Source organism: Schistocerca americana, chromosome 2 (genome assembly GCF_021461395.2).
Source record: "Schistocerca americana isolate TAMUIC-IGC-003095 chromosome 2, iqSchAmer2.1, whole genome shotgun sequence".
NCBI classification, from domain to species: domain Eukaryota; kingdom Metazoa; phylum Arthropoda; class Insecta; order Orthoptera; family Acrididae; genus Schistocerca; species Schistocerca americana.
Window position 1 is genome coordinate 279,282,071 of NC_060120.1, and position 27,845 is coordinate 279,309,915.

General features: G+C 38.1%; 1 protein-coding gene across 1 annotated transcript in view; it reads left to right on the forward strand.

Annotated features, from left to right (window-relative positions):
• The window catches only part of LOC124593960 (dynein beta chain, ciliary-like), a 746,507-nt gene that overhangs the window by 241,377 nt on the left and 477,285 nt on the right, over positions 1-27,845 (forward strand). Inside the window, exon 18 of the mRNA XM_047132308.1 lies at positions 17,054-17,185. Coding sequence (XP_046988264.1) covers positions 17,054-17,185 — 132 coding nt within the window. The remainder of the gene's footprint in view (positions 1-17,053; positions 17,186-27,845) is intronic.

The following is a 27,845-nucleotide window of genomic DNA, read 5'->3' on the forward strand; positions in this document are numbered from 1 at the left end:
ATTTCAACTGGTATGTGGGTAGCATAAAATTATTTTCATTTCTTGTGTTATATGTATGGCTAAAATGATTCTCCTAAATGTATATGGACGGAACAGTTGGGATTTGTAGTTTCTGAAGTAATGGGAGAGACTGTTTGCTGTGCAGTGCACATGTATCGGACAATTTTCTTTTGCAGTCTCAGTATTCGAGGTACACTACTCAAACTTCTTGAATAAATGATTCTGTATCTAATGACAGATTCAAAATAATTATGATAAGCAATGTTTTGTTTACTGAGGTCAATGAATTTGCTAGTATTCACATTGCAATGCAAAACTACTTAGTGTATTTGATTGGAAGTCAATTTGTGTATTTTAGCTAAAGTTCTTGTCCACATTTAGCCCCAGGAATTTGACCCTATCAACTTCTGTCATAGGTTGAATTTACATTGTATTTCGAGTTCCACACATTTTGAATCCTTGGTACTGAAATGTACCATATGTGTTTTTGCGATGTTCAGTTTCAACCCATTTAACTGGAACCAGTTTTCTAAGGTATCCAGTGTGCTTATTATGGAGCTCAGAATTTTTTCTGCATCATCATCTTCAATTAAAACAGAAGTATCATCTGCGAACATAACTGATGGCGAGTTTGTATTTACAGGTAAGTCATTTATGTAGAATAGGAACAGCATTGGGCCCAAAACGGTAGCTTGAGGCACACTTTGTGGTACTATACTCCATTTGGAATAATAATTACCTGCATCTGAGGTGATAGTTCCCATTTTTTTCTGTTGTGTAAGTATGATGTCAGCCAATTTAGAGCATTGTCTTTAATCCCTTATTTGTCTGATTTGTAGATAAGCAAGTCATGGTTGATGAAGTCAAATGCGTTTGTGAGATCGCAAAAGGTACCTGCAATTGTACTCCTCTGATCCAAAGATTTGCCTATCTTTTCAGTAGTTATTCACAGCATCCAGAGGGGAGTTTCCTGTTTGAAATCCAAATTAGTAACTAGTAATAATATCATTTTTTACAATAAAGTTTTTGATCCAGTTTGCAGCTGCTTTCTCTGGTTTGTGGATACTTTCTCTAACACTTTTGACAGGCTGATAATTTCTCATGTCTTCCCTTGATCCTTTCTTCAACAGTAGTCTGACTTTGGCATACTTCAAAACATCGGGAAAGCATCCCTGTTCAAAAGACTGGTTGAATGTTTCAGTTAGGGGAGGTGCTATTATGCCACACACTGTTTTAATCACTTCAGTGGGTATCCCATACCTCCCAGCAGAGTTTTTATTTTTAATGATAGTATAACATTTCCTACATTCTTTGTTGTGACTTTTTTAAAATCTTTAAGATATTCAGCTTCTTGGTGGATTCCAAAGGGATTTACTTTACTCTGATACTCTGCTACATCAACATCTAACTTTGCCACATTTATGATGAATTCATGTAAACACTCTATTATCTTCTTTAATCTTAGATATTTCATTACTACCAACTCTAATACCTAACTCTGATTTGGCAACTGACCACATTGCTTTTGTTTTACTTTTATGTTTTACAATGAATTTCTTGTTTGCCATTTGTTTGTCTGTCTTCACAACTTTTTTAAATAAAGCTTTGTAATGATGAAGATGCTCAGTAAAATGTCTGTTTTTATTATATTTCAATTCATTATGAAGTTTCCTCGTTCTGGCACTAGAAATTTTTGTACCATTTAAGTTTATTAGTCGTTTCCTTACATGAGGTTGTAAGTGGAAAATTTTCATTAAATATTTCAAGAAAGGTACTTAAAAATAGTTTAAGTTACTCATACTCAAAATACAGCTGTTGCAAGGCCATTCAACCTCTCTTAACTTATTTCTAAATGTAAATGATTTTTTTTCATTGAAGTTCCTATTCATATGGCTTTTGTTACATGAAGTTTTATTCTTAATTTTTGGTAGTTCAATTAATAATGCAGAGTGGTTAGAGATTCCTAAATCTATGCAAAAATTTGTAAATATCTTCAAATACATAATTTGTTAGAATATTATCAAGACAGGTAGCTGACTGTGCATTTGTCCAGTGGGTTGCATGAAGTTTATTTTGAAGCCAAAGTTTTTTTATTAAGTCATTGAATTTGGACACATCATTGATTTCAACTATGATATTAATATTGAAGTCAGCAGCTATTACTATCTTTTCCTTTTCTCTTTATTGAGTTTTTCAAGCAAGGAATGAAACTTCACCAGAATAGCTTCAATTGTAGCTTTTTCTGGTACTCTGTAAACAGAAAATACTGTGACATTTAGGTCCTTCAACTCAATACAGCAGCTTTCAAATATACACTCTTTATTCAAATGATTAAAATCATTTATTATTTCATGTCATATCAGAATGAGTAAGTACGCAAGAGCCTCCATGTGATTTCACTCTTTAACAAAAGCTGTTGGCTGATTTTAAGTTTTCAGTTTTATTAAGAATTTTAATGTTGTCAAATTGTAACGGTTCTGCCTGTTTTATTTATTTTGTTTGTTGTCCTCAGTGGTGATGTACTGCATTGCTACACTGGCTGACAACTGGGTTGTGGATTCCGACACTGAGTACTGTAAATAATGTAGCCGACTAGTGCACAGTTGCGTTTCACAGTACTTTAAATTCACTTTTCTCAACCCCCTAATAATATACAGTTATATGGCCAGTGCACTATTGTTTAAACTTTCGATTAGCCTCCTTAATAGTTGCAGGCGAACCTCCACATACTGCTACTATAGTTTACTGTTGAACATCTACGGTCAGTAAAACCTAACCACAATGTTCACAGTTCTTGAAGAATAAACAGGTACGTATGGAAACAGACAATGTCTTTGTTTTTACGCATGGCCTATTGATGTAACACTTATTTCGCTGTTAAGTTGATACATTGTTGTTGTTATAAGCAACACAGGTTCCTCATCTGAAACTCGGTCGTGGACTGACTGTCTCATGACCAAAAATCGGGCCCTTATATATCATCGCAATAATAGGTGCTGAAACTACGCATTGTTCAAAGTTAAATTTACAGAAATTACAATTAAAACTAGATCATTAAATTAACTGAATACAATGTAAATTTCGTTCCTTTTAACGCTTTATTTTCCTGCAAGAGTTAGCCGAATTGTTTGTCTAAATCATGAAATTAACAAATATAAGTACGCAAACAATACTTTGTACAAAACTGTTAATTACTTTGGAATTAATGAAGGGCTCGTTTTGCTAACATGTTTTCAAATAGAGCCAAATAGATACTTTAAGATTACTAGTATTTCATCTTCCATGTGTTTACAATTAGTACAGAATTTACATTTGTTTATATGTCAACAATAGAATTTAAGTTACGAAACAATTACTGATTTCACCCTACAATGAAAGACACTAGTAGGGATGTTACATTAAGTTTCGGGTGTGCAGCCGCAAGAAATCTCCTTCTTCTTCTAATATTTTGGCTGTATAACGTTCAGCCATCTTCAGAGTGAGCCGCAAGACTGCCCCTCCAGTGCTCGCTTTGTCCCTTTATACTGTTGTACCGCAAGACTGCGCATGCGGCCACAGATTAGGAGAAGAAGGAGATTTCTTGCGGCTGCACACCCGAAACTTAATGGAACAGTCTTTGCGCCACCAAAACCTGAAGATTCACAACTAGTAGGAATAGTTGAAATAAATTGGAAATTCAATTACATACAAAAAACTAAGCACAACATTAGGTCTGGAGTTATATTCTTTAAGCCTAAGGGCCGACCTTTCTCTTTTATGAAAAATGCAGATTATATTCACATATGCTAATGGTAAATAGTTAAAAGTAACAAAACAAATTTAAAGAGGCAGATGGCAGAACGAGAGGGGAATTAAAATTATCCCAGCTTGCTTCGTCACAAAATGTAAGCCAATGTTCATTGAGGCAAATAACTCTGACATTTCCACATTCAGACAGAATAATTTGTAATTCATCCACTTTATGATTTTTGTATGAAAAGTCAGCAAGAGTGGATGGGTATGAGCAACTTACAATGATGGACTTGTGGGTGTGAATGAGTTACAGTTAGGGGAGCTTGAGGGAGTGAAAGGTGAGTTGCTTGTTAAAAAGAGTGCGAATATGTTGTCATGCCAAAAATTTTGGGAAAATTTTTAAAGGTGTGGAGGGAGGTAGAATGAGTCAGCTAGTACCGCACATTTCAGTCAGAATCTTTTAAATAAGAGCATATTCACCTTCTTTGTGCTCCACTAGGACTATTTTTCTGTAACAACAGTATATGGCTTCTGCATTTCATTACTTACATCTGTGTGTTACACTTCTTCTCCCTCTTCAAATAGCATCACGATTTTCTTTCGAGTTTCCTCAAATGTTAATTTAAATTCTTCCTTTCTTATATATCCTTGCCATTTTCTCACCATGCCCATTAAACATCAGTCACATTATTTAGCATCATCAAATCCACCGCTTCTTCCTCTTTACCGAGCTAAGCTCCCACAACACTGTCTACTGGTACTTGTTCTGTTACCGACAACAGTTTTTCACTTTAAAAAACATTTAGTGCCTAGACCACAATTTTCCTATTGCAGTTAGAGTACAATAACTAGTTTTGGTTGCTATCTACAACTATCTTCAAATCTGCAAACAAATGGAGGAAAGTAGTGTAAGAAAATTTTGTACAGTGAAATGGTATATAAAAACACTGTATAAAAGCTGCCCAAAAATATAATGGGGAACCAATTCCTATAATAAAAGTGAATGTTTGACAAATCCATTTAATGGTGTAATACAAAATATATTAAACAAAGATGAGGTGACTTACCGAACAAAAGCGCTGGCAGGTCGATAGACACACAAACAAACACAAACATACACACAAAATTCAAGCTTTCGCAATATGTCTGCTTGTGTCTGTATGTGTGGATGGATATGTGCGTGTGTGCGAGTGTATACTTTTCCCCCTAAGGTAAGTCTTTCCGCTCCCGGGATTGGAATGACTCCTTACCCTCTCCCTTAAAACCCACTTCCTTTCGTCTTCCCCTCTCCTTCCCTCTTTCCTGATGAGGCAACAGTTTGTTGCGAAAGCTTGAATTTTGTGTGTATGTTTGTGTTTGTTTGTGTGTCTATCGACCTGCCAGCGCTTTTGTTCGGTAAGTCACCTCATCTTTGTTTTTTATATATAATTTTTCCCACGTGGAATGTTTCCTTCCATTATATTGACAAAATATATTAAAATTTATAAGATAACATACTGCTCAAAATAGTGAATATGCAATGGAAAGCATCTTTAGATGTAGTCGTATGGTGACATGCATTAGTAAATATCAAGACAGTTACTGGTACAGTACATAATTCAAAAACATCACCATGAGCAAGCCAGATTGTAGACCTGCCAAAAGAATATAACCCCAGAAATCTTAAAAAAACTGATATCTATATCCAAGTGAATTTTGAAATTATAAAGATAAAAATGGCATTAAGGTAAAATTACAAGGCAGGGGTACTATATTACATGATTAACTGGCGACATGATGTACGTGGGAATCAGATTATATATAATTGACAATAATTCAAGGAAAAATCCAAGAAGATGTCCAGAGACATATATTATCTGCAGGAAGCTCAGCCAACCTCTCTCTCCCCCTCCTACTCAGGTGTAGGCCCTGTCTAGTATAGCGCCATCTCTCAATTGTAGCAACAGGCACTGTTCTCATATGAGATTTAATTTCAGCCGGCAGCAGCCTGCTCAACTCAAGTATTTGCTATTAATATTTCATCCAGGTCACCCCTAATGCTATAGTTTCTGACCTTACCCAAGCTGTTCCCTGCTCCAACTAACGGTAATAACCTGATCCTCTTTGTTATAATCTTTACACGAACTCCCTATGTCCTCTGCATCTGGCTGGGACTAGCACTTGGCTTCACAATATTTGTGACCTGGAACCCTGTTCCTAATTCATCCTGTACCATCTGGCATACTGCTCTGCCATGGCTACTACCTAACAGCAAGACTCGTTTATTCCTACTGTCTTTTGGTACTGACCTACACTTAGTTTCTTCGCTAGAAGTCGTCTGCACCCTACTGTGACCTAAAGCTGGATGAGGCTCTTTCCCTCCTGTTTCAGGTAACAAGGCAGACTTATTAGATACTGTGAGATCAAATATAGATGAAGAAGTTGAAGTGTTGTTCGCCTTCTGCCCATTACTTGTTGCTTTAGCCCATTCCCACAGTCTTTTTCCACCTTTAAGTTGTCTAGTTCAAATTCCACATAACCTGATTCAGCCTGACAGGCACAAATCTTCGCTTTCTGTTCAGCAATTCTTTTAACTTTTTTGCAGAGCCTACAGTTCCATGGGAAAGCCTCATTGAGTTCCCCTCATTCACTTCCTCACCAAACACAGTTGCTCCAATAGAATTCCAACCCACAATCTAAATACCATTCCATATCTGACTATCCCAAGCCAAAATTCACACTTATCACACATTACAACACAGATTAAACAATTACCGTATTTTACAGACTATAAGATGCACCTTTTTTAGTCTAAAAATTGCCTCTAAAGTTTAGGTGTGCCTTTTACTCAAAATTAATGTAAAAAGTCCAGTGGTTATTTAAAATTACCACCAGTCTTAAAAATGGATACATATTCAATGCTGCAGAAAACCTATCTCTATCGGGCAACATTGGATTCAACTGGCAGCAGCAGTGCACCACTCTGAGGAAAGTGAATTGCTGGGTTTGGCGAGCTTGACTATCTCGCTCCCACCCCGCCATCACAAACCCAGAACACCGTAGCCCATGATGCATCATTGCAGTCCATAGTGCCAGTGAACTTGAATTCAAAGTTATTTGTGTTATTGGTAACAGTACAATATTTTTGTTAGTAGCTAGTTTTGTAATGCAAAAAGGTATTCATCTGATCCAGCTATAAATTGAAAGTAATTGCATGTGCAGAAGAACATGGAAACAGAGCAGCATGTCGGGGGCAGGGCGAATTGTAGTTGGTGGGCTAGTAAAGAAAAACCGAAAAAGATGGGGAAGATTAATTGTGCAAATAGAGCACTGAATCTAGAATGGGCAAAACTTAAAGACGACGTATTGAAATGGATTCAAAGGCGCCATCAAACTGGCATTGGAATTAATACAAAAATGATAAAATATGGGCACTTAAGCTAGTGCTATAGTGGAACTTAACAGCCTTTAAGGGTGGAGTTTGTTGTTGCTACAGGTTTATAAAGCATCATGGACTTAGCATGCGAACGAAAACCAAAATATATCAGAAAATGCCAGAACAGTATGAAGAGAAAATATTATCTTTCCATCACTTTATTATTCAACATTGAAAGAAAACCAGTGTGGAACTAAGCTAAATTATGGATGGAACTCCTCTGACATTTGATGTGCCGAATAACAGAACTGTTGCCATGAAAGGTGCTAAAACTGTACCTATCAAAATAAGTGGACATGAAAAAATGCATTACACTGTAGTCTTTCATGTTGTGCAGAAGGTACTAAACTTATTCCAATGGTCAGTTTCAAGTGCAGAACAATGCCAAAGCTTTCTGAAATACCGCTAGGTGTTGTTGTTCATGTACATGGCAAGGGTTGGATGAACATGGTTGGTACAAAATTATGGATTAACAGAGCATGAGAGAGAAGGAAAGGTGCTTTATTGAAGAAGAATTCTCTTCTTGTGCTAGATCAATTTAGTAGTCATTTGAAAAATTCTGTGAAAGAGAAACTGAAACAGGGAAATACAGAGCTTGCTGACTTACTCCACAATTGCAACTTCTTGATGTCTTGATAGAACCATTTAAAGTGTATGTGAGGGAGGAATGGAACAAATTGATGAACTCATCGTGAATTCATATAATCAAAGAAGTGCTCCAGTGGATAAAAGAGTTGTGGTCCAAAGTGAGAGAAGACATTGTTGCTAAATCTTTCAAGAAGTGCAGCATAAGTAACGCTCTTGATGGCAGTGAAGACCATTGTGCATATGAAGAGAACAATGATGAGGATGAGGAGGAAGAAGAAGAAGAAAGATCAGTTCAGTTTTATAAACTAAGAATTTTTTAACTTGGCTTTGCAGTTTAGTAATAAAAATGAGTAAAATGTTATTTTTTTTAAAAAGAAATTGCTTAAAAATTTAGGTACCTCTTATAATCTGTAAAACATGGTAAAAGTATAATAAATCATTTAACCCACTTTACACTGGACAAATTATGTTATATACGAGCTGCAAAAATTAGGACTAAAGGTTAGTGCTTCAGGCATATGATACGACATCAAAGTTAATTATTTCCACTTAAAATGAGAACTCAGCACTCACTTAAATGTAGCATCTGTTACTTAACTTATTCACAATAATATGTAGCTTTTAGTCACTACTTATTACAAGTATTCCTTGATATTAGAGAATGTTTACTATCAACAGAGTATGGCCTACTGTGTGTGATGCAATTTTACACTATAATTTACATACATTCTGAGAATGAAATCTTCAATTTCCCAGATGAAGAAGATATAAAACAATGAACTTACATATAAGATATGCTTCACACAATCACTTAAGCCTGCAAAAACTGTCTACTTTTAACTAGCAATGATGACACAACTACAGACAAGCACCATCACACATGCTATCGGTTTAATAATAAGCTAGCAAAATACTGACATGGCTTATTTAAAGAAGAATAGTAATCAGAGTCATTTGAATAAGGATTTAAAAATAAAAAACTTCTTGCCACTTGATGGTTTTCAAACCAAGACATTTTTGTTGTTGATTACTAGCAAACAAGGGCCCACTTTCATGAATAACTTGAGAGTGTGATACCTGGGACCCTAATCTACGTCACAATACAGATGGTTTCAAAAGAGGTCAGCAGATATTTTGTTCTGCTCACTACTTTCCCAGTCCTGGTGTTTCTAACATTTTTTGTTACATACCTACCTTGTGCCTCCCCCCCTCCCAGTTTCTGTTTTATGCATCAAAGTCAGTTCAGCTTCTTCCCAAACATTTGAGATATGACTGAATCTGACACAGTCTCCCAGGAGATGAAATACTGGTAGTTTATTTTACATATTCTACATAATTATATTCCTTATATTTTTTCCATGAGTTAGTGTTCCTTCTGCCTTGTTCAAGTTGAAATCAGTTTTGCACTCTGTACTGTTGCCAGAAATTCTCTGCTTATTTGTCATAAATAAATCTCTGTCGTAAACTTCTTTTTTGACCAAATTGTGTTCTGACTTGCATAAATTTCTCTTGTTACACCAGTGTCCATCCACTTCCCATACTTCTGTATTAGAAAGACCTGTATTTCTGCTACATATGTACAATTGTAACTATAAGGCCATTATCTTTTGTTGTCATTGAATCATTACCTATTCCCATAATTTGCATTACCACTGACTTGTGGTCAGTAATGTTCTGCACTACTGGTGTTCCATGACACAAGTTATGTGGTGTTGTCAGAACATTGCAAAAGAAAAGTTACGCAAGATACCTGAAAGTAAACGTATAACAAAGAAGGAGTTAAATACTGTTTTGGAGTTTAAAGATATGTAGCTTAATACACTCCTGGAAATGGAAAAAAGAACACATTGACACCGGTGTGTCAGACCCACCATACTTGCTTCGGACACTGCGAGAGGGCTGTACAAGCAATGATCACACGCACGGCACAGCGGACACACCAGGAACCGCGGTGTTGGCCGTCGAATGGTGCTAGCTGCGCAGCATTTGTGCACCGCCGCCGTCAGTGTCAGCCAGTTTGCCGTGGCATACGGAGCTCCATCGCAGTCTTTAACACTGGTAGCATGCCGCGACAGCGTGGACGTGAACCGTATGTGCAGTTGACGGACTTTGAGCGAGGGCATATAGTGGGCATGCGGGAGGCCGGGTGGACGTACCGCCAAATTGCTCAACACGTGGGGCGTGAGGTCTGCACAGTACATCGATGTTGTCGCCAGTGGTCGGCGGAAGGTGCACGTGCCCGTCGACCTGGGACCGGACCGCAGCGACGCACGGATGCACGCCAAGACCGTAGGATCCTACGTAGTGCCGTAGGGGACCGCACCGCCACTTCCCAGCAAATTAGGGACACTGTTGCTACTGGGGTATCGGCGAGGACCATTCGCAACCATCTCCATGAAGCTGGGCTACGGTCCCGCACACCGTTAGGCCGTCTTCCGCTCACGCCCCAACATCGTGCAGCCCGCCTCCAGTGGTGTCGCGACAGGCGTGAATGGAGGGACGAATGGAGACGTGTCGTCTTCAGCGATGAGTGTCGATTCTGCCTTGGTGCCAATGATGGTCGTATGCGTGTTTGGCGCCGTGCAGGTGAGCGCCACAATCAGGACTGCATACGACCGAGGCACACAGGGCCAACACCCGGCATCATGGTGTGGGGAGCGATCTCCTACACTGGCCGTACACCACTGGTGATCGTCGAGGGGACACTGAATAGTGCACGGTACATCCAAACCGTCATCGAACCCATCGTTCTACCATTCCTAGACCGGCAAGGGAACTTGCTGTTCCAACAGGACAATGCACGTCCGCATGTATCCTGTGCCACCCAACGTGCTCTAGAAGGTGTAAGCCAACTACCCTGGCCAGCAAGATCTCCGGATCTGTCCCCCATTGAGCATGTTTGGGACTGGATGAAGCGTCGTCTCACGCGGTCTGCACATCCAGCACGAACGCTGGTCCAACTGAGGCGCCAGGTGGAAATGGCATGGCAAGCCGTTCCACAGGACTACATCCAGCATCTCTACGATCGTCTCCATGGGAGAATAGCAGCCTGCATTGCTGCGAAAGGTGGATATACACTGTACTAGTGCTGACATTGTGCATGCTCTGTTGCCTGTGTCTATGTGCCTGTGGTTCTGTCAGTGTGATCATGTGATGTATCTGACCCCAGGAATGTGTCAATAAAGTTTCCCCTTCCTGGGACAATGAATTCACGGTGTTCTTATTTCAATTTCCAGGAGTGTATTTATTTGTAAACCATTAGTTTGCATTTTGCCATTTGGTTGGGTTATTCTGTACCATTTACTTGATGGTGCCTTTAAGTTACAGATGAGACATTCTGATGAATTAACTTTGTTGTATCAGCTGGCAGACCCAGTCTTGGAAAGGACATTCTAACATAATTCTAAGACAGCCTAGGTGTTGTTTAGGAATGCAAGGTAAATGAAGACAAGAATGCAATGAATAGTCGATCAAACCAGATCTCCGTCAAGTGTTTGGGTTGAAACGTAACACCAAGAAACAAGCAGTAAAAACAATTTGGAGAAAAGCAAATAGATTGGTGGAGCTTAGTGAAAGATATTGTAAGTGTAATGATAATTACGTCAAGAACAGTTCATTCTATCATTACTGTGATAATTTTTAATACTAGTGGCTAGCACAGGTATTGATTGGCTGGTGCTGAAGCTTTCTTGAAGTGGGCATGCATTGGCTTTTATACCCATAAAGGAGGAAGTATTGCCAGTAATGTGAAATGTGTTGTGGACAGTTTCTGTTAAGGGTTGGTATCTCAAGTTCAATAGAGGGTATGCAGGGAGTTGCATCAAAAGAGGAAATAACGTAGGAGACATCTGTAGCATGCCATTTCATTCTGACTAAACTAGGATGAAGGTGAAGTGGGACATTGTAACTACAGTATGTGTCTCAAAAGGGAAGCAAGATAAACTACAAGAAATATTGACATTAATGTAAAAAATGTCATTAAGCACTTGATAAGTTGTGTGCAAAATGGATGTAGACGTGGAAAGTACTGTTGATAGCATGGGCATTATTACTATCCACAAAATTGTTACCTTGAATCCTGCTGATTTTTCACCCCACTGTGTTTAATTGTTGAGTTTTTCTGTCAATGCCTGTGAAGCCCCAATTTCTTTGTGACTTGCTTTTCAATGATGTAATGTGTTTCATGTACTCATTACTCTTAAGCTATGTAAGATGGATAAAAAGAGTAGGTGGCCAGTGTGTTATATAATTTGATTCTTGATTTTTTCCCTTTTTTGGACTCATGTAAAGAGTCATGTCTGTGAGACACATAAGAAAGTGAAGAAGAGTACTGGCAAGATCTGTCATTGCTTATAACATTGTGCAAAGAGTTGTGGAGTTTCTAAGAGAAATGTGTTATAACTTTATTGTGGTGCTGTCTCCCATGCATTAAAAGTAGGAGTGGGCTCGGGCAGTTTTGAACTATTGCTGTTGTAGCTGACCCTGGGGAGTGGTGGGGTGGCTTTGGTGTACGATGGCTGCAGCGGGATGTTGCAAAGGCTGCCCTGAAAAATGTGACTGTCAAAATAAACATTTAATTTACTCATACATTTTCACACTGCTGACACGGAGCATTTGGTGAGGCCCACGTGGTTGGTGAGGTGACAGTGAGTGCCCAGACAGCTGGCTGAGACATGTGCCTGGGATTGCTGATGCCAGTGACCAGTATGTGGCATGTAACCCAGTTACACTGCAAGCACACAGTGTCAGCAGTGCTTGAGTTGTGCAGAATTCTTGCAATGGAAGCCAGCTCCCCAGTGGAGGGACACGTTGTGGTGAGTAGTGGTGTGTGGTGCAGTGCTGCCTGCACTGGGAGTAGCAGAAGTGGCTGCCCTGCCTAGCAATCAACCCACTGCCCCCCTGAGAAGGAGTCTGGCTCACTGATGGAATGGGCCTGGGATAACTCCTCTGCATCATGGCGCCAAGTCTGGAAGGCAGACTTAGTGCAGGAAGCAGCAACAGTAATGGAGTCCTGAACTCGTTACTGCTGCTGGCAGCTCCATGTCACCCCCTTGTCAGGTGTAGCCTCTACTTTGTAGCCATACTACAGGGCTGTGAATCAGTCTGTTACAAAGTGACAGCTATTTATGCCAGATAGGAGCTTAACTCTTATGCCAATGTGCCACTTCTAATCATGTTCTCAAAAATACCACTGAAGCCTGTTATGGAGAAATTCCATTACCTATACTACAAGGACCTCATTGTCCCACTGGGCTGGCAGCCTTTGTGGAGCGAAGCCTGGCCTGTCTTGTGATGAACAGACAGCCGTGTTACTGCAATTGGAATGCCAACACCTTGGACCTGCTGGCTGGCAGTGGCTGCTGCAATACTTTACAACTATACTCCCACAGATTTGCCCGCATATGTAGAGGTAGTGCAGAAAGTGCAACCATATGCTACTGTCTGACAGCTGTTTCAGCTTATATTGTTTGAATTGGATATTACTGGACTGTACTGCCAACATTGCAGTTAATTGAAGAAATAATTCACTCATCAGTAAGAACATCAGTCAGGAAATAATGAAATGGATTATAAAAGCATTTGTTTGGAGTGTGGCTCTTTATGGGTGTGAAACTTGGACAATAGGATAACAAGACAGAATACAACTAGCAGTCCTGGAGATTTGGGGCTACAGAAGGATGACAGCTGGAGAGGCAGAGTTACCAATGAAGAGGTGCTGAGAAGAGTACAGGAAACTGGATCTTCATGGAGGCATATCCAGAGAAGAAGAGACAAACTTGTAGGACAAGTTTTAAGCCACAGTAACATCACTGGAACACTGGCACGAGGAACTATTAAGGGAAGGACTCACCTGAGCCAACCGAGGATGTCATACATGCAGTAGATTATGAATGTTTTAGGATGTACTTCATACACAGAAACGAAGAGGAAGGCAGACAGAAGAGGAATGGCACACTGCTGCAAACCAACCTCAGGGTTGAACACTAAAGTGAGAGATTACTGGACTGGTGTTACTTGTCTTTTGTATTAATTGTGTAGTTCTCCTTCATCCCAACAAGGAAACACACTGTATGTGCTGCAGTGTTTTTTTTTTTTGTCATATACTGAGGTATCTGAGTTGCTGTTTACTTAGTTGGTGTTTATTTAGATATATTTGCAATATCCTTACAAGTGCAATTATTATTGTTTGACACATTTTAAAGTTATTTGGGAACAAAATTTGTCATGGTGACATCCTTGTGTAAAAACTCAAGCCTTTGGTGATAATGTCCATTGCCTTCAGCAGGAACAACAGAATAAGATGACAAGTACAAAGTTGGTATGTCGACAATTACTGACATAACAAACAAAAAGCAAGTATCACAAATTTTATATCTAAGCTTGAGTCTACTGATGGATCAACAAGTCATAAAACTATGAAGGTAACCACTTAAATGGATCTAGATGATGCTGTTTACAGGTGGTTAGCACAAAATGGGCCATAGAGAGAACCTGTCTGGTCCCATCCTGTGGAAAAAGGCACTTCAATTTAATGAAGATCTTGGAGGGCTTTTGAATTTTAAAGCCAACACGGACTGGTTAAAATGCTTAAATCAAGGCATGGCATTCGTGAACTTGATGTACAAGGAGAAATCTGTCTGCTGATTCTTTAGCGTGTGATTCTTTCAAAACCAAACTAAGTCAGGGTGGTGATTCTTCTGGGAAACATGGAATTCTAGGGAATTATACTTTACCTGGAAAAATCAGTACTCAGGGGATTTCAGAAATTTCATAAAATCTCAGGGAATTCTGCATTTTTAATCTAGTGTCGAAACTGATTTATATTAAGTTTTATAAATCACAAATTTTAAAATACTTAATGTTTCAAAGTGTGTTAATTGTACAAACATCATTCCATATAAATTATTGATGTTTGAAAACTGTGGTTAAACAACTGCTTATGGCTAGTATATAGCTCACATGAGAGGAAAGAAAAGTCATTATTGTGATATGCCCCCCCCCCCCAGCCCCCTCCATCATTACTTTATCATTCTTGACACCATCTTCCTGCTTACCTCTGGAATTCTCAGGGAATTTTTTACCAGGTTTGAGTAGCCACCTGGTAAGGGATGTATTGAAGGAGAAAACATTTACAATACTAACAAACAGGCCTTGATTGGAAAGCTTTACCAAGAAAACGTTTTGCTTCACATTGTGAATTAGGACTATCTGGTCCTAAAATAAGCATTATATTACTGCTTCAGCTAGTACCAATGCTACTGGTAGCCACCGATTGCCTCTGCTCGTCATTGTAAAACTAAGAAACCGCTTTGTTTCCAACATGTTAATATGTCTGTGCTCTCTATTGTACCTCACAAGAGTGCTGGGGTGGATGGTATGATTTTCACTGAATGGGTTATAGAATATTTTAATTCTCTGTAAAAGGTCATCAGTTAAAGAATGGCAAACGAGAGAGAATATTACTGCTCCTTGAAAATATACCAACTCATCCATCATGTGATATCTCGTATGAAAAGGATGAGGAAAAGTGATTTCTTCCACGTAATACAGAACAGAATTTGAAAAATCCTGGAATAAAATTTTGGGTATGGCAGAAAGTTCTTAAAGTTTAATTGAAAATGACAATCAGAATGACATGTCCAGAATGCCCAGTATGCTTTAAGGACTCAATTGCCTTGAACGTTATGAAGAAGATGTTCAAGAATGGACGAGTGTCGAAGATGCAGATCCAGGACACCACAGCATGCAGGATAGCAAAACTGTAAGCTTCATCACTGACAAAATTGACACTGCCAGCGTCTCATTAGCTATTGGTCCAGAAAATGAAAATGAATATGTACTGGTTGCTTCTGAAGTATTTAATGTTCAGATAATGTCTTGCGATGGTTTGAAGCTGTACTTGAAAGCAGCCAGTATCCTGAAAAAAATGCAAGACTTAGCTGCTTGTAAGCGGGTAGGCTTGTTTAGACAGACCAAAATTAAGGTTATTTTTGTAAGAGTTATCTCTATAAATGTGTACTATCTGTGAAATAACGTATGTGTAAAATATTTTTGATTTACTAGGCTGTAGTGCGTACATTCCTACTGTAGTTGCATTTGTAACGGTACAAGAGATTCAATTTATTATAAATATATTTAATTTTTGTTGGCAAATTGGTTAACAAAAATATACAGTTTGATTATCTGATGAAACCAGTTTTCCAAACAACTGTGTCTCCCATGAATAATTCATGTACTTTAATTATTATGATTAATAAATCAAATAGTAAAAGACACATTGTCAGTCAATAGGCTACAGAAGATTAAAATTTGTGTTCTGTATGCTGATTAAATTTTGCGATGAGGGTGCCTGGAAAATTCATTCATGGCTAATGTTCATGTGGATTAAATTTTAAATCAGCATGTATCGTGAACATTCATGGCAATTTTAAGCAGTACCATACATACTTTGAACTTCATTCCCTGTATTGCACACAGGTTTTTTTCTAGCCATATAAAAAGGAACCACAGACAAAAATTTCGGAATGTAATTAGCACTCACCTTGTGTCCCAGTCTTTCTTCCTTATCTTACAGAACTAGCACTCATGAGAGAATGTCTTAGCAGGAGCCTTAGAGTTGAAAGTAGAATTCAATAGAGTAAGTTTGTTAAAATAATAATTCTGATGTTGTTTTTCATCAGTTTTATCAACTGTACCATTTCAGTCCCACTGAATGTTTAAGAAAAGGGAAGTGGTAATGACATAGTGAAGTACTTGATTGGCTCATAAGTTCTTCTTGACTAGCTCAGTGGGAAAAGCAAGGCAGCGCTCCAAGTCTGAATCTCTGTCAATGCACAGCGAATACTCAACACATGTAAAAAATCGTTGCAACACCAAACTTCTTCCAATGCAGAGTCTCATAATAAAGAAATTATTTGACTGGATTGTGTATAGCTTTCTCAGGGTTTTAATTTAAACTGAATGGCAAAGAAGTTCCTTATATAGTTGAGGCTATAAAGATGATGTGTAATGTGAGGATATTGTCATTTGGGGCGGGGGAAGGGGCTGGGGAAATATTATTGGTCGAAATTTTCTATTCCAACTTCCATGTGAATAGACATTGTTAATATACCCACCCACACTGCAGGTGTTTCACTGATGAATTTTAATTGCTTTTTGATGGTCACAATATTCTGAAAACAACCCTGAAACTTTAACATGAAAGAAAAGTATAAAAGAGGGAAGTTCAAATTTTAATTGTGGTATCCAAACTAATTATGGCAATTATTTATGCCTGTGTCAAAATTTGTGCTTTTTTTTATTATAGTGGACTGTAAGTGAAATTGAACATGTCATTTCTCATTTGCAGTTGAAGCTGAATGATAAAAAATGTAGTGAGAAATGGCTGGCCTACGTAAGATATGTTGATGAAATCGTAACTGAAGGGCTTCTAAATGCTATTGGAGGCAGGTAAGCTCCTAAAATTTCTTCATACCATATGAAAGTGATGGAGACATCTCATAAATTTCCACAAAATTGATTATGTATGTGCAGTTAGTGCAGACGTATTCTGAAGTCTTGTCCGTTGACAACCCTGTCATGCATAACTGTTTGTGGCATTTGATTTATGTTTCACACCACTTATGAGGATGATGTATCCACATCCTCTAAGCGCTTACATGTGCTCAAAACTAACTGTTAATGCATAATTATGTGCTAATTTAAAATAAAAGTGTGGTGAAAATGATTTTTTATTTTATACGGGCTTTGGTTGCCACCCAGAATAAGTCTGTTTCATATAATAATCTCAGGACTATATATTTTGCATATGCTCACTCAGTATTGAAATATGGAGTAGTATTTAAGACAACTGTGGAGCAAGCCAGAAATATTTCAGACTGCAGAGAAAGAGAAGATCAAAGAATGTCACGCAGACAGCTATTTAGAGAGAATAGAATTCTACCTCTTCCCTAAATGTATATACTTATTAGAAAGTGTCATTGTTATAAAAGAAAAAATTAACAATGGTTATAACTGTTTCACATGATGAATCCATGCACAACTACTATACAGACAAACAATTGTGGTACACAAATGGATTTTACTCTCTTCAGAAGTGTGCACTGTTTTGAAACAACTTAGCAGGTTAAAACTGTAAGTAGGATCAGGATTCAAATCCATAATCTTGCCTCCTGCAGGCAGTGCGCTTACCAACTCAACTATCTAGACCCAAATAACTCAGTTGGTGAGAGCATTGCCTATGAAACATGAGGTTCCTAGTTCAAGTCCCAGTCTAATACACAACTGTATAACCTGCCAGGAAGTTTCAAAGGAAGGAAATGTTCACTACCTTAAAAAGGCGTACTCATTCCTGGCATGAAACTTTATAAAGCATTATGTAGATAACATTAGAAGAATGTGCGTGGATAAATTCAAATCACCAGTGTTCCTATTCCGTGATGTAGTATGTAGAAAAATAAAAATGTACCACACTTTGATGCTGTATTTGTAAAATGTCCTCAGTGCTACGATATTATATAATATTCTTTCTGATCTAATGAAATTTTGTTCTCAGTGCTACGATATTATATAATATTCTTTCTGATCTAATGAAATTTTGTTCAGCGTAAGAAGAAAAGAAATGTTTGTAGTGTTTAAGGACTGGTTCAGTATTTATCATACACACGGCCATACTACGTAGATTTACAGGATCATTTTGTAAATAAATAAGCATCCATAAGAAAGAGATTTTAAAAAAAATCATCAGATTTCCATCCGGTTTCACTTTTGATTGCATGTAGGAGAATTTTAGAAAAGCTAATACATAGCAGTAGTAGTAATAGTAGCTTTATTCATCCATAGATCTCTTTTTACAAGGATATAGGACGTGTCAAAGTATTTACAAGTTCTGACCAATTTAAAATAAGCTAATATGTATACACATACATTTACAGACTTCTAGTTAGAGACAGTCATTAGAGGTGTTAGTATTGCACTATGCTTAGCTTGGGGGAAAGTTTTTGTAGAAAAGCAAAAAGAAGGAAAAAACATAGTGTGTAGGTGTTATGTGGAATCTTGGATGTTTTATAATCATAATTATTATTTATTTGTATAACTTTTTTTCCAAACCCCTAATCTGTTTTATGTAAGTAATCCTTCAATGTATAAAATGTATTGCATAACAGATATTTTTTAGCTGCGTTTTTAAATAAATGTATTTTTGCAATTTCTTTAATCTCTTGTGGCAATTTATTGTACAGGTTCATTCCTTGGTAGAAAATGCTCTTTTGAGATTTATGTTTATTTTTTCTTGGTAAATGTAAGTTGAGTCTAGCTCTTGTTCCATGGTCATGGACAGAGCTGTTTGTTTAGTAATTACTTGTGTTATTTTTTATGCGTACAACTGAATGGCAAATGTATACACATGGAGCAATTAAAATCCTCAATGTTTTGAATAGATCTTTACAATGAACTCGACTACTGTTTTTGGTTATTAATCTTATGGCTCTTTTCTAGAGATTGCAAATTGCGTTCATATTTTCTGCGGGGCCTACACCTTGCCCATGGCTACTACCTAGCAGCAGCACTTGCTTCTTCCTAACACTTTGTACATTCCTAGGTTTCTTGGCCTCATTTGAAGTGTGCTGCACATTTCCTGCTCCTTGTTCTACCTGAGGCTCTTCTCCACTTAACTGTGGCAGTGGTAGACAGCCGTTTTTGGTGTTGATGATAAAACTGTTGGATCGCATTCTCTTTCGTTCTATCTTCCTACCAGCTGCCAGTTTCCAACCACGCTCCTCCCCCCCTATCTCCATCGATCCTTATCAGTTCCTTCCTTGCTTGTTCCAACTATGCCTGAAGGGTACAGATTTTCCTTTCCTGTTCCCCAATCAAAATGTTCCTACTGCATACTCTGCAGCTCCAGGAGAGAGCATCTTCTGTTCTCCCAACATTCTCCCCACTGCATCCTGCCCAGTGAAAATATTTCCTACAAGACTGGCAACAAATCCCTCAACTCACTACCCTATAACAGCTCCCACATTTCTCACTTATGGTCAGTTTCGAAGGAATAATTAAGTTTAAAGAATCCAGAATGAGAGTTTCACTCTGCAGTGGAGTGTACACTGATATGATACTTCCTGGCAGATTAAAACTGTGTGCCAGACCGAGACTCAAACTTGGGACCTTTGCCTTTCGCAGGCAAGTGCTCTACCAACTGAGCTACCCAAGCGCGACTCACAGCCCGTTCTCACAGCTTTACTTCTGCCAGTACCTCTTCTCCTACCTTCCAAACTTAACAGAAGCTCTCCTGCGAACCTTGCAGAACTAGCACTCTTGAAAGAAAGGATATTGCAGAGACATGGCTGAGCCACAGCCTGGGGGATGTTTCCAGAATGAGATTTTCACTCTGCAGCGGAGTGTGCGCTGATATGAAACTTCCAGGCAGATTAAAACTGTGTGCCGGACCGAGTTCTTACAACTGCTTCACAGTACATTTACTCAGTAATGAATTTTTTTCTCAGCAACATAGACCAGTTTAAAATCAACAGTGACATTCATGATTACAATACCAGAAAAAAGAAAGACCTACACTATCCTTTACTTAACCTATCTTTGGCACAGAAAGAGGTAAAGTATGCTGCTATAAAACTTTTTGATGAATTACCATATGAAATAAAATGTCTGACAGACAGCAGTAATATTTTCAAAAACAAATTGAAATCATACCTCCTTGACAACTCCTTCTATACCATAGATGAATTCTTGAATATAAGTAAATTAATCTGGAGATATAATATATGCATTTTGTGCCATTTAAGGGAGTGGTATAGATAATAGAAATATTTAGGTATAACACTATAACATTAACTAACTAACTCACTCACTTCCCACGTGTCCTATTGGTCTGTTAACCAGTACAGCTTTTTAAACACTGTCACTATTTTATTTGTAATGTTCTATCATTGAAATGTTTTTCACCCTTTTTAAGTTTATTGGTTTATCTGTTTATATTTATTTTCCTTTACTCGTCTCTTATCTCGTTTTTCTCAAAATAAGTGATCTTTTCCTTTTAAATCAATTTCCTTGTTTCGGAATGACCATGATAAGATGTTTCAGTGTGCTTGCGTACTTTATATTAAGTTGATGCCTTGTTTATTGCATAACATGATGAGGCACATTAGTAAAAACTTTTCTCGATGGCTTACTAAACAAAACTTAATAAAACATGCTGCTGTTACTTAGTAAATTTTCAATGAAACTCATCATTTTCTTTGACGACTTAAAATTTAACTTAAGTATTACAAGAACTACTACTACTGATTAATTGTCTACTAATTCTACATAGAAAAGTTCATAAACGTTGTTCACGTCTTCTTGCTTCCAATCTTATCCTACTTTATATATGCAAAAAAATTAAATTCTTAATCAATTAAAATATTTCTTTAATTCTATATGAGGATATACTCCTTTTATCTTCTTTATCTTCCAGAAGGTAACTTCCAGCGTGTGGTATTTTAATAATCCTGTATGGTCCTTTATATAAGCTACACCATTTTCTATTTAATTTCTTTCTCTTTGAAGATTTGGGATGTTTCTTTAATAACACACAATCACCAACTTTGTAGCTAACTCCTAAACCTAGCTTTTTATCAAATTGACTTTTTTTGAAGATTAGCTTTTTGTTGTAATCTTAAATATACTTTATATATAACCTAATCACGATCCTTTGTCTTTTTACGTAAGCATGGTAACTTACCAAGCTACTCATTACTATGTTGCTTATTAAATAAAATCTCATTAGGTGAATAACTGGTTGACATAAGTGGTAATTTATTATATATTTCTTCAAATTTTCCGACTAATTCTATCCATCTATGATGTTGGTTACACACATATGTTTTTATGAATCTGTTCAATTCTCGGAAGACTCTTTCTATGGGGTTCCCTGACATATTAAAGCGGGAAATGAATACATGAGGAATTCCCCATGTCTTCATTGTTTCGTGCCACACATTACTTCAAAAATACGATGCATTATCAGAAATTAGCGTTGCAGGTTTCTCCACTTTAACTAAATAATCATCTATGATCCTTCTTAACATAGGTTTCACATCAGTTGATCGTAACGCATACAATTTTACATATTTTGTGAAAAGATCATACATTACAAATACATATTTAAAATTTCCTTTTGCTACTGGAAATGGCCCACATGTATCACATGATACGATGCTTAGAGGTTTCCTAGGTATTATTGGATGCAACACATCTTTAACACAATAATTGACCAGCCTTGCCTTTTGACATATCCTACACCTCTTGAGTATTTCTTGAGCTCTTTTCAGTAAATTTGGATAGAAACATAGTTGTTGTAATTTCATTACACACTTATGAGCTCTGAAATGACCCCATCTCACATATGTGAACCACAATACGGAATCAATACACCATGAGGGAATGCATATCTTCCACTCATCCTTCTCAGTTTACAATAAAACAATACGCCTTCTTGCAGTTGGTAATGACTGTTAAATTTATCAGTCGTTCCTGTTCTTAAATCACTTATTATTTTTCTCCATTTACCATCTACTTTCTGCATTTGCCCTATTTGTGAACACATTTCATTAACCTCTTTCCTATACGAAAGTATTCCTTACACCATCACCTTAAAATCCATTACTCTCTCTTCTTCAACCTCATCGATCCTGGTAGTTGGTAACCTCGACAATGTGTCAGCGACAACATTGTCTCTCCCTTCGACATGCATAACCATTACGTCATATTCCTGTAATAATAAGGCCCAACGCGTAAGTCAGCCACGTAACATTCTACTCGTCATTAAGAACATCACTGCTTTATGGCCACAGTATATCACTATCCGTTTACCATATACAAAATATCGGAACTTTTTTAGTGCCCATATAATTGCTAATACTTCCTGCTCAGTAGTACTGTACGAGCATTCACAACCAGATAAGGTTCGACTAGCAAAGGCAATAATTTTTATGTTGTTGTGGTCTTCAGTCCTGAGACTGATTTGATGCAGCTCTCCATCCTACTCTATCCTGTGCAAGCTTCTTCATCTCCCAGTACCTACTGCAGCCTACATCCTTCTGAATCTGTTTGGTGTATTCATCTCTTGGTCTCCCTCTAATCTTCAGCATTCTTCTGTAGCACCACATTTAGAAAGCTTCTATTCTCTTCTTGTCTAAACTATTTATCATCCATGTTTCACTTCCATACATGGCTACACTCCATACAAACAGCGGTACTTTCAGAAATGACTTCCTGACACCGAAATCTATACTTGATGTTAACAAATTTCTCTTCTTCAGAAACGCTCTCCTTGCCATTGCCAGTCCACATTTTATATCCTCTCTACTTCGACCATCATCAGTTATTTTGCTCCCCAAATAGTAAAACTCCTTTACTACTTTAAGTGTCTCATTCCCTAATCTAATTCCCTCAGCATCACCCCAGTTAACTCGACTACATTCCATTATCCTCATCTTGGTTTTGTTGATGTTCATCTTGTATCCTCCTTTCAAGACACTGTCCATTCCGTTCAATTGCTCTTCCAAGTCCTTTGCTGTCTCTGACAGAATTACAATGTCATCAGCGAACCTTAAAGTTTTTGTTTCCTCTCCACGGATTTTAATACCTGCTCTGAATTTTTCTTTTGTTTCCTTTATTGCTTGCTCAATATATAGATTAAATAACATTGGGGAGAGGCTACTACCCTGTCTCGCTCCCTTCCCAACCACTGCTTCCGTTTCATGTCCCTCAACTCTTAAACTGCCATCTGGTTTCTGTACAAATTGCAAATAGCTTTTCGCTCCCTGTATTTTACCCCTGCCACCTTAGAATTTGAAAGAGAGTATTCCAATCAATATTGTCAAAAGCTTTCTCTAAGTCTACAAATGCTAGAAACGTAGGTTTGCCTTTTCTTAATCTAGCTTCTAAGATAAGTCATAGGGTCAGTATTGCCTCATGTGTTCCAAGAATTTTACGGAATCCAAACTGATCTTCCCCGAGGTTGGCTTCTACCAGTTTTTGCATTTGTCTGTAAAGAATTCGTGTTAGTATTTTGTAGCCGTGACTTATTAAACTCATGGTTTGGTAATTTTTACATCTGTCAACACCTGCTTTCTTTGGGATTGGAATTATTATATTCTTCTTGAAGTTTGAGGGTATTTTGCTGTCTCATATGTTTTGCTCACCAGATGGTAGAGTTTTGTCAGGACTGGCTCTCCCAAGGCTGTCAGTAGTTCTAATGGAATGTTGTCTACTCCCGGGACCTTGTTGCGGTTTAGGTCTTTCAGTGCTCTGTCAAACTCTTCACGCAGTATCATATCTCCCATTTCATCTTCATCTACATCCTCTTTCATTTCCATAATATTGCCCTCAAGTACCTCGCCCTTGTATAGACCCTCTATATACTCCTTCCACTTTTCTGCTTTCCCTTCTTTGCTTAGAACTAGGTTTCCATCTGAGCTCTTGACATTCATACAAGTGGTTCTCTTTTCTCCAAAGGTCTCTTTAATATCCCTCTAGGCAGTATCTATCATACCCCTAGTGAGATAATCCTCTACATCCGTACAGTTGTCCTCTAGCCATGCCTGCTGAGGCATTTTACAGTTGCTGTCGATCTCATTTTTGAGACGTTTGTATTCCTTTTTGCTTGCTTCATTTACTGCATTTTTATATTTTCTCCTTTCATCAATTAAATTCAATATTTCTTCTGTTACCCAAGGATTTCTACCGGCCCTCGTCTTTTTACCTACTTGATCCTCTGCTGCCTTCACTGCTTCATCCCTCAGAGCTACCCATTCTTCTTCTACTGTACTTCTTTCCCCCATTCCTGTCAATTGTTCCTTTATGCCCTCCCTGAAACTATGTACAACCTCTGGTTTAGTCAGTTTATCCAGGTCCCATCTCCTTAAATTCCCACCTTTTTGCAGTTTTTTCAGTTTTAATCTACAGTTCATAACCAATAGATTGTGGTCAGAGTCCACATCTGCCCCTGGAAATGTCTTGCAATTTAAAACCTGGTTCCTAAAACTCTGTCTTACCATTATATAATCTATTTGAAACCTGTCAGTATCTCCAGGCTTCTTCCATGTATACAACCTTCTTTTATGATTCTTGAACCAGGTGTTAGCTACGATAAATTTATGCTCTGTGCAAAATTCTACGAGGCAGCTTCCTCTTTCATTTCTTACCCCTAATCCATATTCGCCTACTAATTTTACTGCTCTTCCTTTTCCTACTATCGAATTCCAGTCACCCATGACTATTAAATTTTCGTCTCCCTTCACTATCTGAATAATTTCTTTTATCTCATCATACATTTCTTCAATTTCTTCGTCATCTGCAGAGCTAGTTGGCATATAAACTTGTACTACTGTAGTAGGCGTGGGCTTCATGTCTATCCTGGCCACAGTAATGCGTTCACTATGCTGTTTGTAGTAGCTTACCTGCACGCCTATCTTTTTTATTAATTATTAAACCTACTCCTGCATTACCCCTATTTGATTTTGTATTTATAACCCTGTATTCACCTGACGAAAAGTGTTGTTCCTCCTGACACTGAACTTCGCTAATTCCCACTATATCTAACTTTAACCTGTCCATTTCCCTTTTTAAATTTTCTAACCTACCACTAACGTTCATTCCAAACGGCAATACTTTAAATTGGTAACTACGTCCTAGGTAAATGAATGCCATATACTTTCTTGATTCCTTAGACATTTTAGTTTGCCAATATGAGCTTCGGAGGTCAAGGGAGGTGAAGAACTTCACCCCGTGAAATTTCTGTAATCGTTCTTCTAAATTCTCTGGATGATTCCGCACAGGCTCAATAATCTTATTAATATCACGAGCATCTAAGACTAACCAAATGTCACCATTTGGCTTAGTCACTGCCATTAATGAGCTTGAGTATTCGAATGTGGAAGTCTCAATAATTCCCCAGTCTATCATCTTTTTTATCTCTTTAGTTACAGCTTCTGTTTTTGACCAAGGGACTGAATATGTAGTTTGTAAAAGTTGAATGAGGGTATGTTTCGATACAATATTCAAAGTCCTTAATTACACCTGGTATTTTTATTAAATACAGGCAAAAATAATTGCAAGACCTCTCTCAATTCAGTTCGTTGTTGGGGTGATAAATATTCCAATTCTCGTACTTTTTCAGCGATGCTCAATACATCGCTCTCAGCATCAGTTTGCCTAACACAATTATTATTCTTGAAATGCAAAGCATTTACAGGAAGACAATTAATGGTTAGATTCTGGCAATACTGTCCTAAAATAATCTTATTCTTCAACGAAGTTACCTTTAATGGTTTGCCTTTAACTATAAAAGTACACACATGCCTTCCTTAATATCAATCACTGCACCAAAGTCATATAAAAAATCCATACCCCAAATACACAGCGCTGACATTCTAGACACTACCAAGAAAGTGCATTCTATGGCTACTCCTTGTAGGTCCACTGTCACCCATATCTGCTTAATTATGAGTTGCGCTTTCGCGCTAAATGCTCCTGACACTGTGCAGCCTGTTACTGGTAAGGTGAGTATTTTTTGTTGCTGACTAACCATATTCAAGCAACTCATTGTCATCACACTGTCGCCCCTGTATCTATCAGTACACTAACTGGTAAATTATTAATCTTTACTACTGCAATCGCTTGCAAAGTATACCCTTTTTCATTCGTTTCATTCCTTGGTACTTTCACGAGATCTTTCCGAATATCCGGTTCTGTATTACGAGGGCTGTTTTTTTTTTTTTTCAACCTCCGATCGTCCATCTAAGCAAGTAAGAGGTAGGGAGGGGCCGGACCTGTGCGTCATGCAATTGCCCAGCTCTCCCACGACAACCTCTGCTGTTTTCAGCTGCAGTGTGTCAGTTGTAGCTGAGCTACGTCCGTGTAAACATGGCCACTACGCTCGATGCTCCCGCCAAATGTGAGTTACGAAGTGTAATCCATTTTCTGCAAGCAGAAGGATGTAGTGCTGCAGAAATCCATCGCAGAATGAGCAACGTGTATGGTAACAACATTATGAGTGATGGTAGTGTTCGGGAATGGTGTCGAAAATTTAAAGAAGAATGAACAGACGTCCATGGTGAAGGTGGACAAGGTCGCAAGTCTGTCGCCACTGTAGGCGTCGTTGAGCGTGTTGATCAGGCGGTGAGATGAAAACGAAGGTTTAGAATTAGCGAACTGTCAGATGAATTTCCAGACATTTCAAGGTCTGCTTTGTGCACAAGTGTGACTCAAGACCTTGGCTATCGGAAATTGTGTGCAAGTTGGATCCCAAAAATGCTGAGTACCAAGCACAAAATCGAAGGATGGCGTCAGCATTATCGTTTCTCACACATTATGCCAACGAGGGAAACGTTTTTTTGAAGTCGATTGTTACTGGCGATTAAACATTGGTCCTCTATGACAATCCTGAAACAAAGGAACAATCAAAGCTTCCCCAAGCAAGCCAAAAAAGTTTAAACATTCACTGACGAAAAGAAAAACAATGGCCACTGTGTTTTGGGACCATAAAGGAGTACTGCTGGTGTACTTTATGGAGCAAGCTACGACGATAACCAAGGAAGTTTATTGTGAAACTTTACGTCATCTCCGCTGAGCCATTCAAAACAAACGCAGAGGAATGCTTTCATCTGGTGTTGTTTTGAACCGTGACAACGCCTGACCACACAGTGCCAACATGACAAAAGACCTCCTCAAAAAGTTTAAATGGGAAGTTTTTGAACATCCACCGTACAGCCCAGACCTAGCGCCAAGTGATTATCACCTGTTCCGAGAACTGAAGTCATGGTTAGGTGGGCAGCACTTCGCTACTAACGAAGAACTTCAGGACGCCGTCAAGACTTACCTGTCCTCACTGGTGGCGACATTCTTCAAGGAAGGCATCGAAAAACTTGTGTCACGGTATGACAAGTGCCTCAATCGTTTTGGCGATTATGTAGAAAAATAAGTTAAGACTTAACTGTACTTTTGGTAATAAAATTATTATTTTCTGTACATTTTTCTTTTATTTACAGCCAATCGGAGGATGGAAAAGAAAACAGCCCTCGTATATTCAAGAATATTTACTGACTTGCGA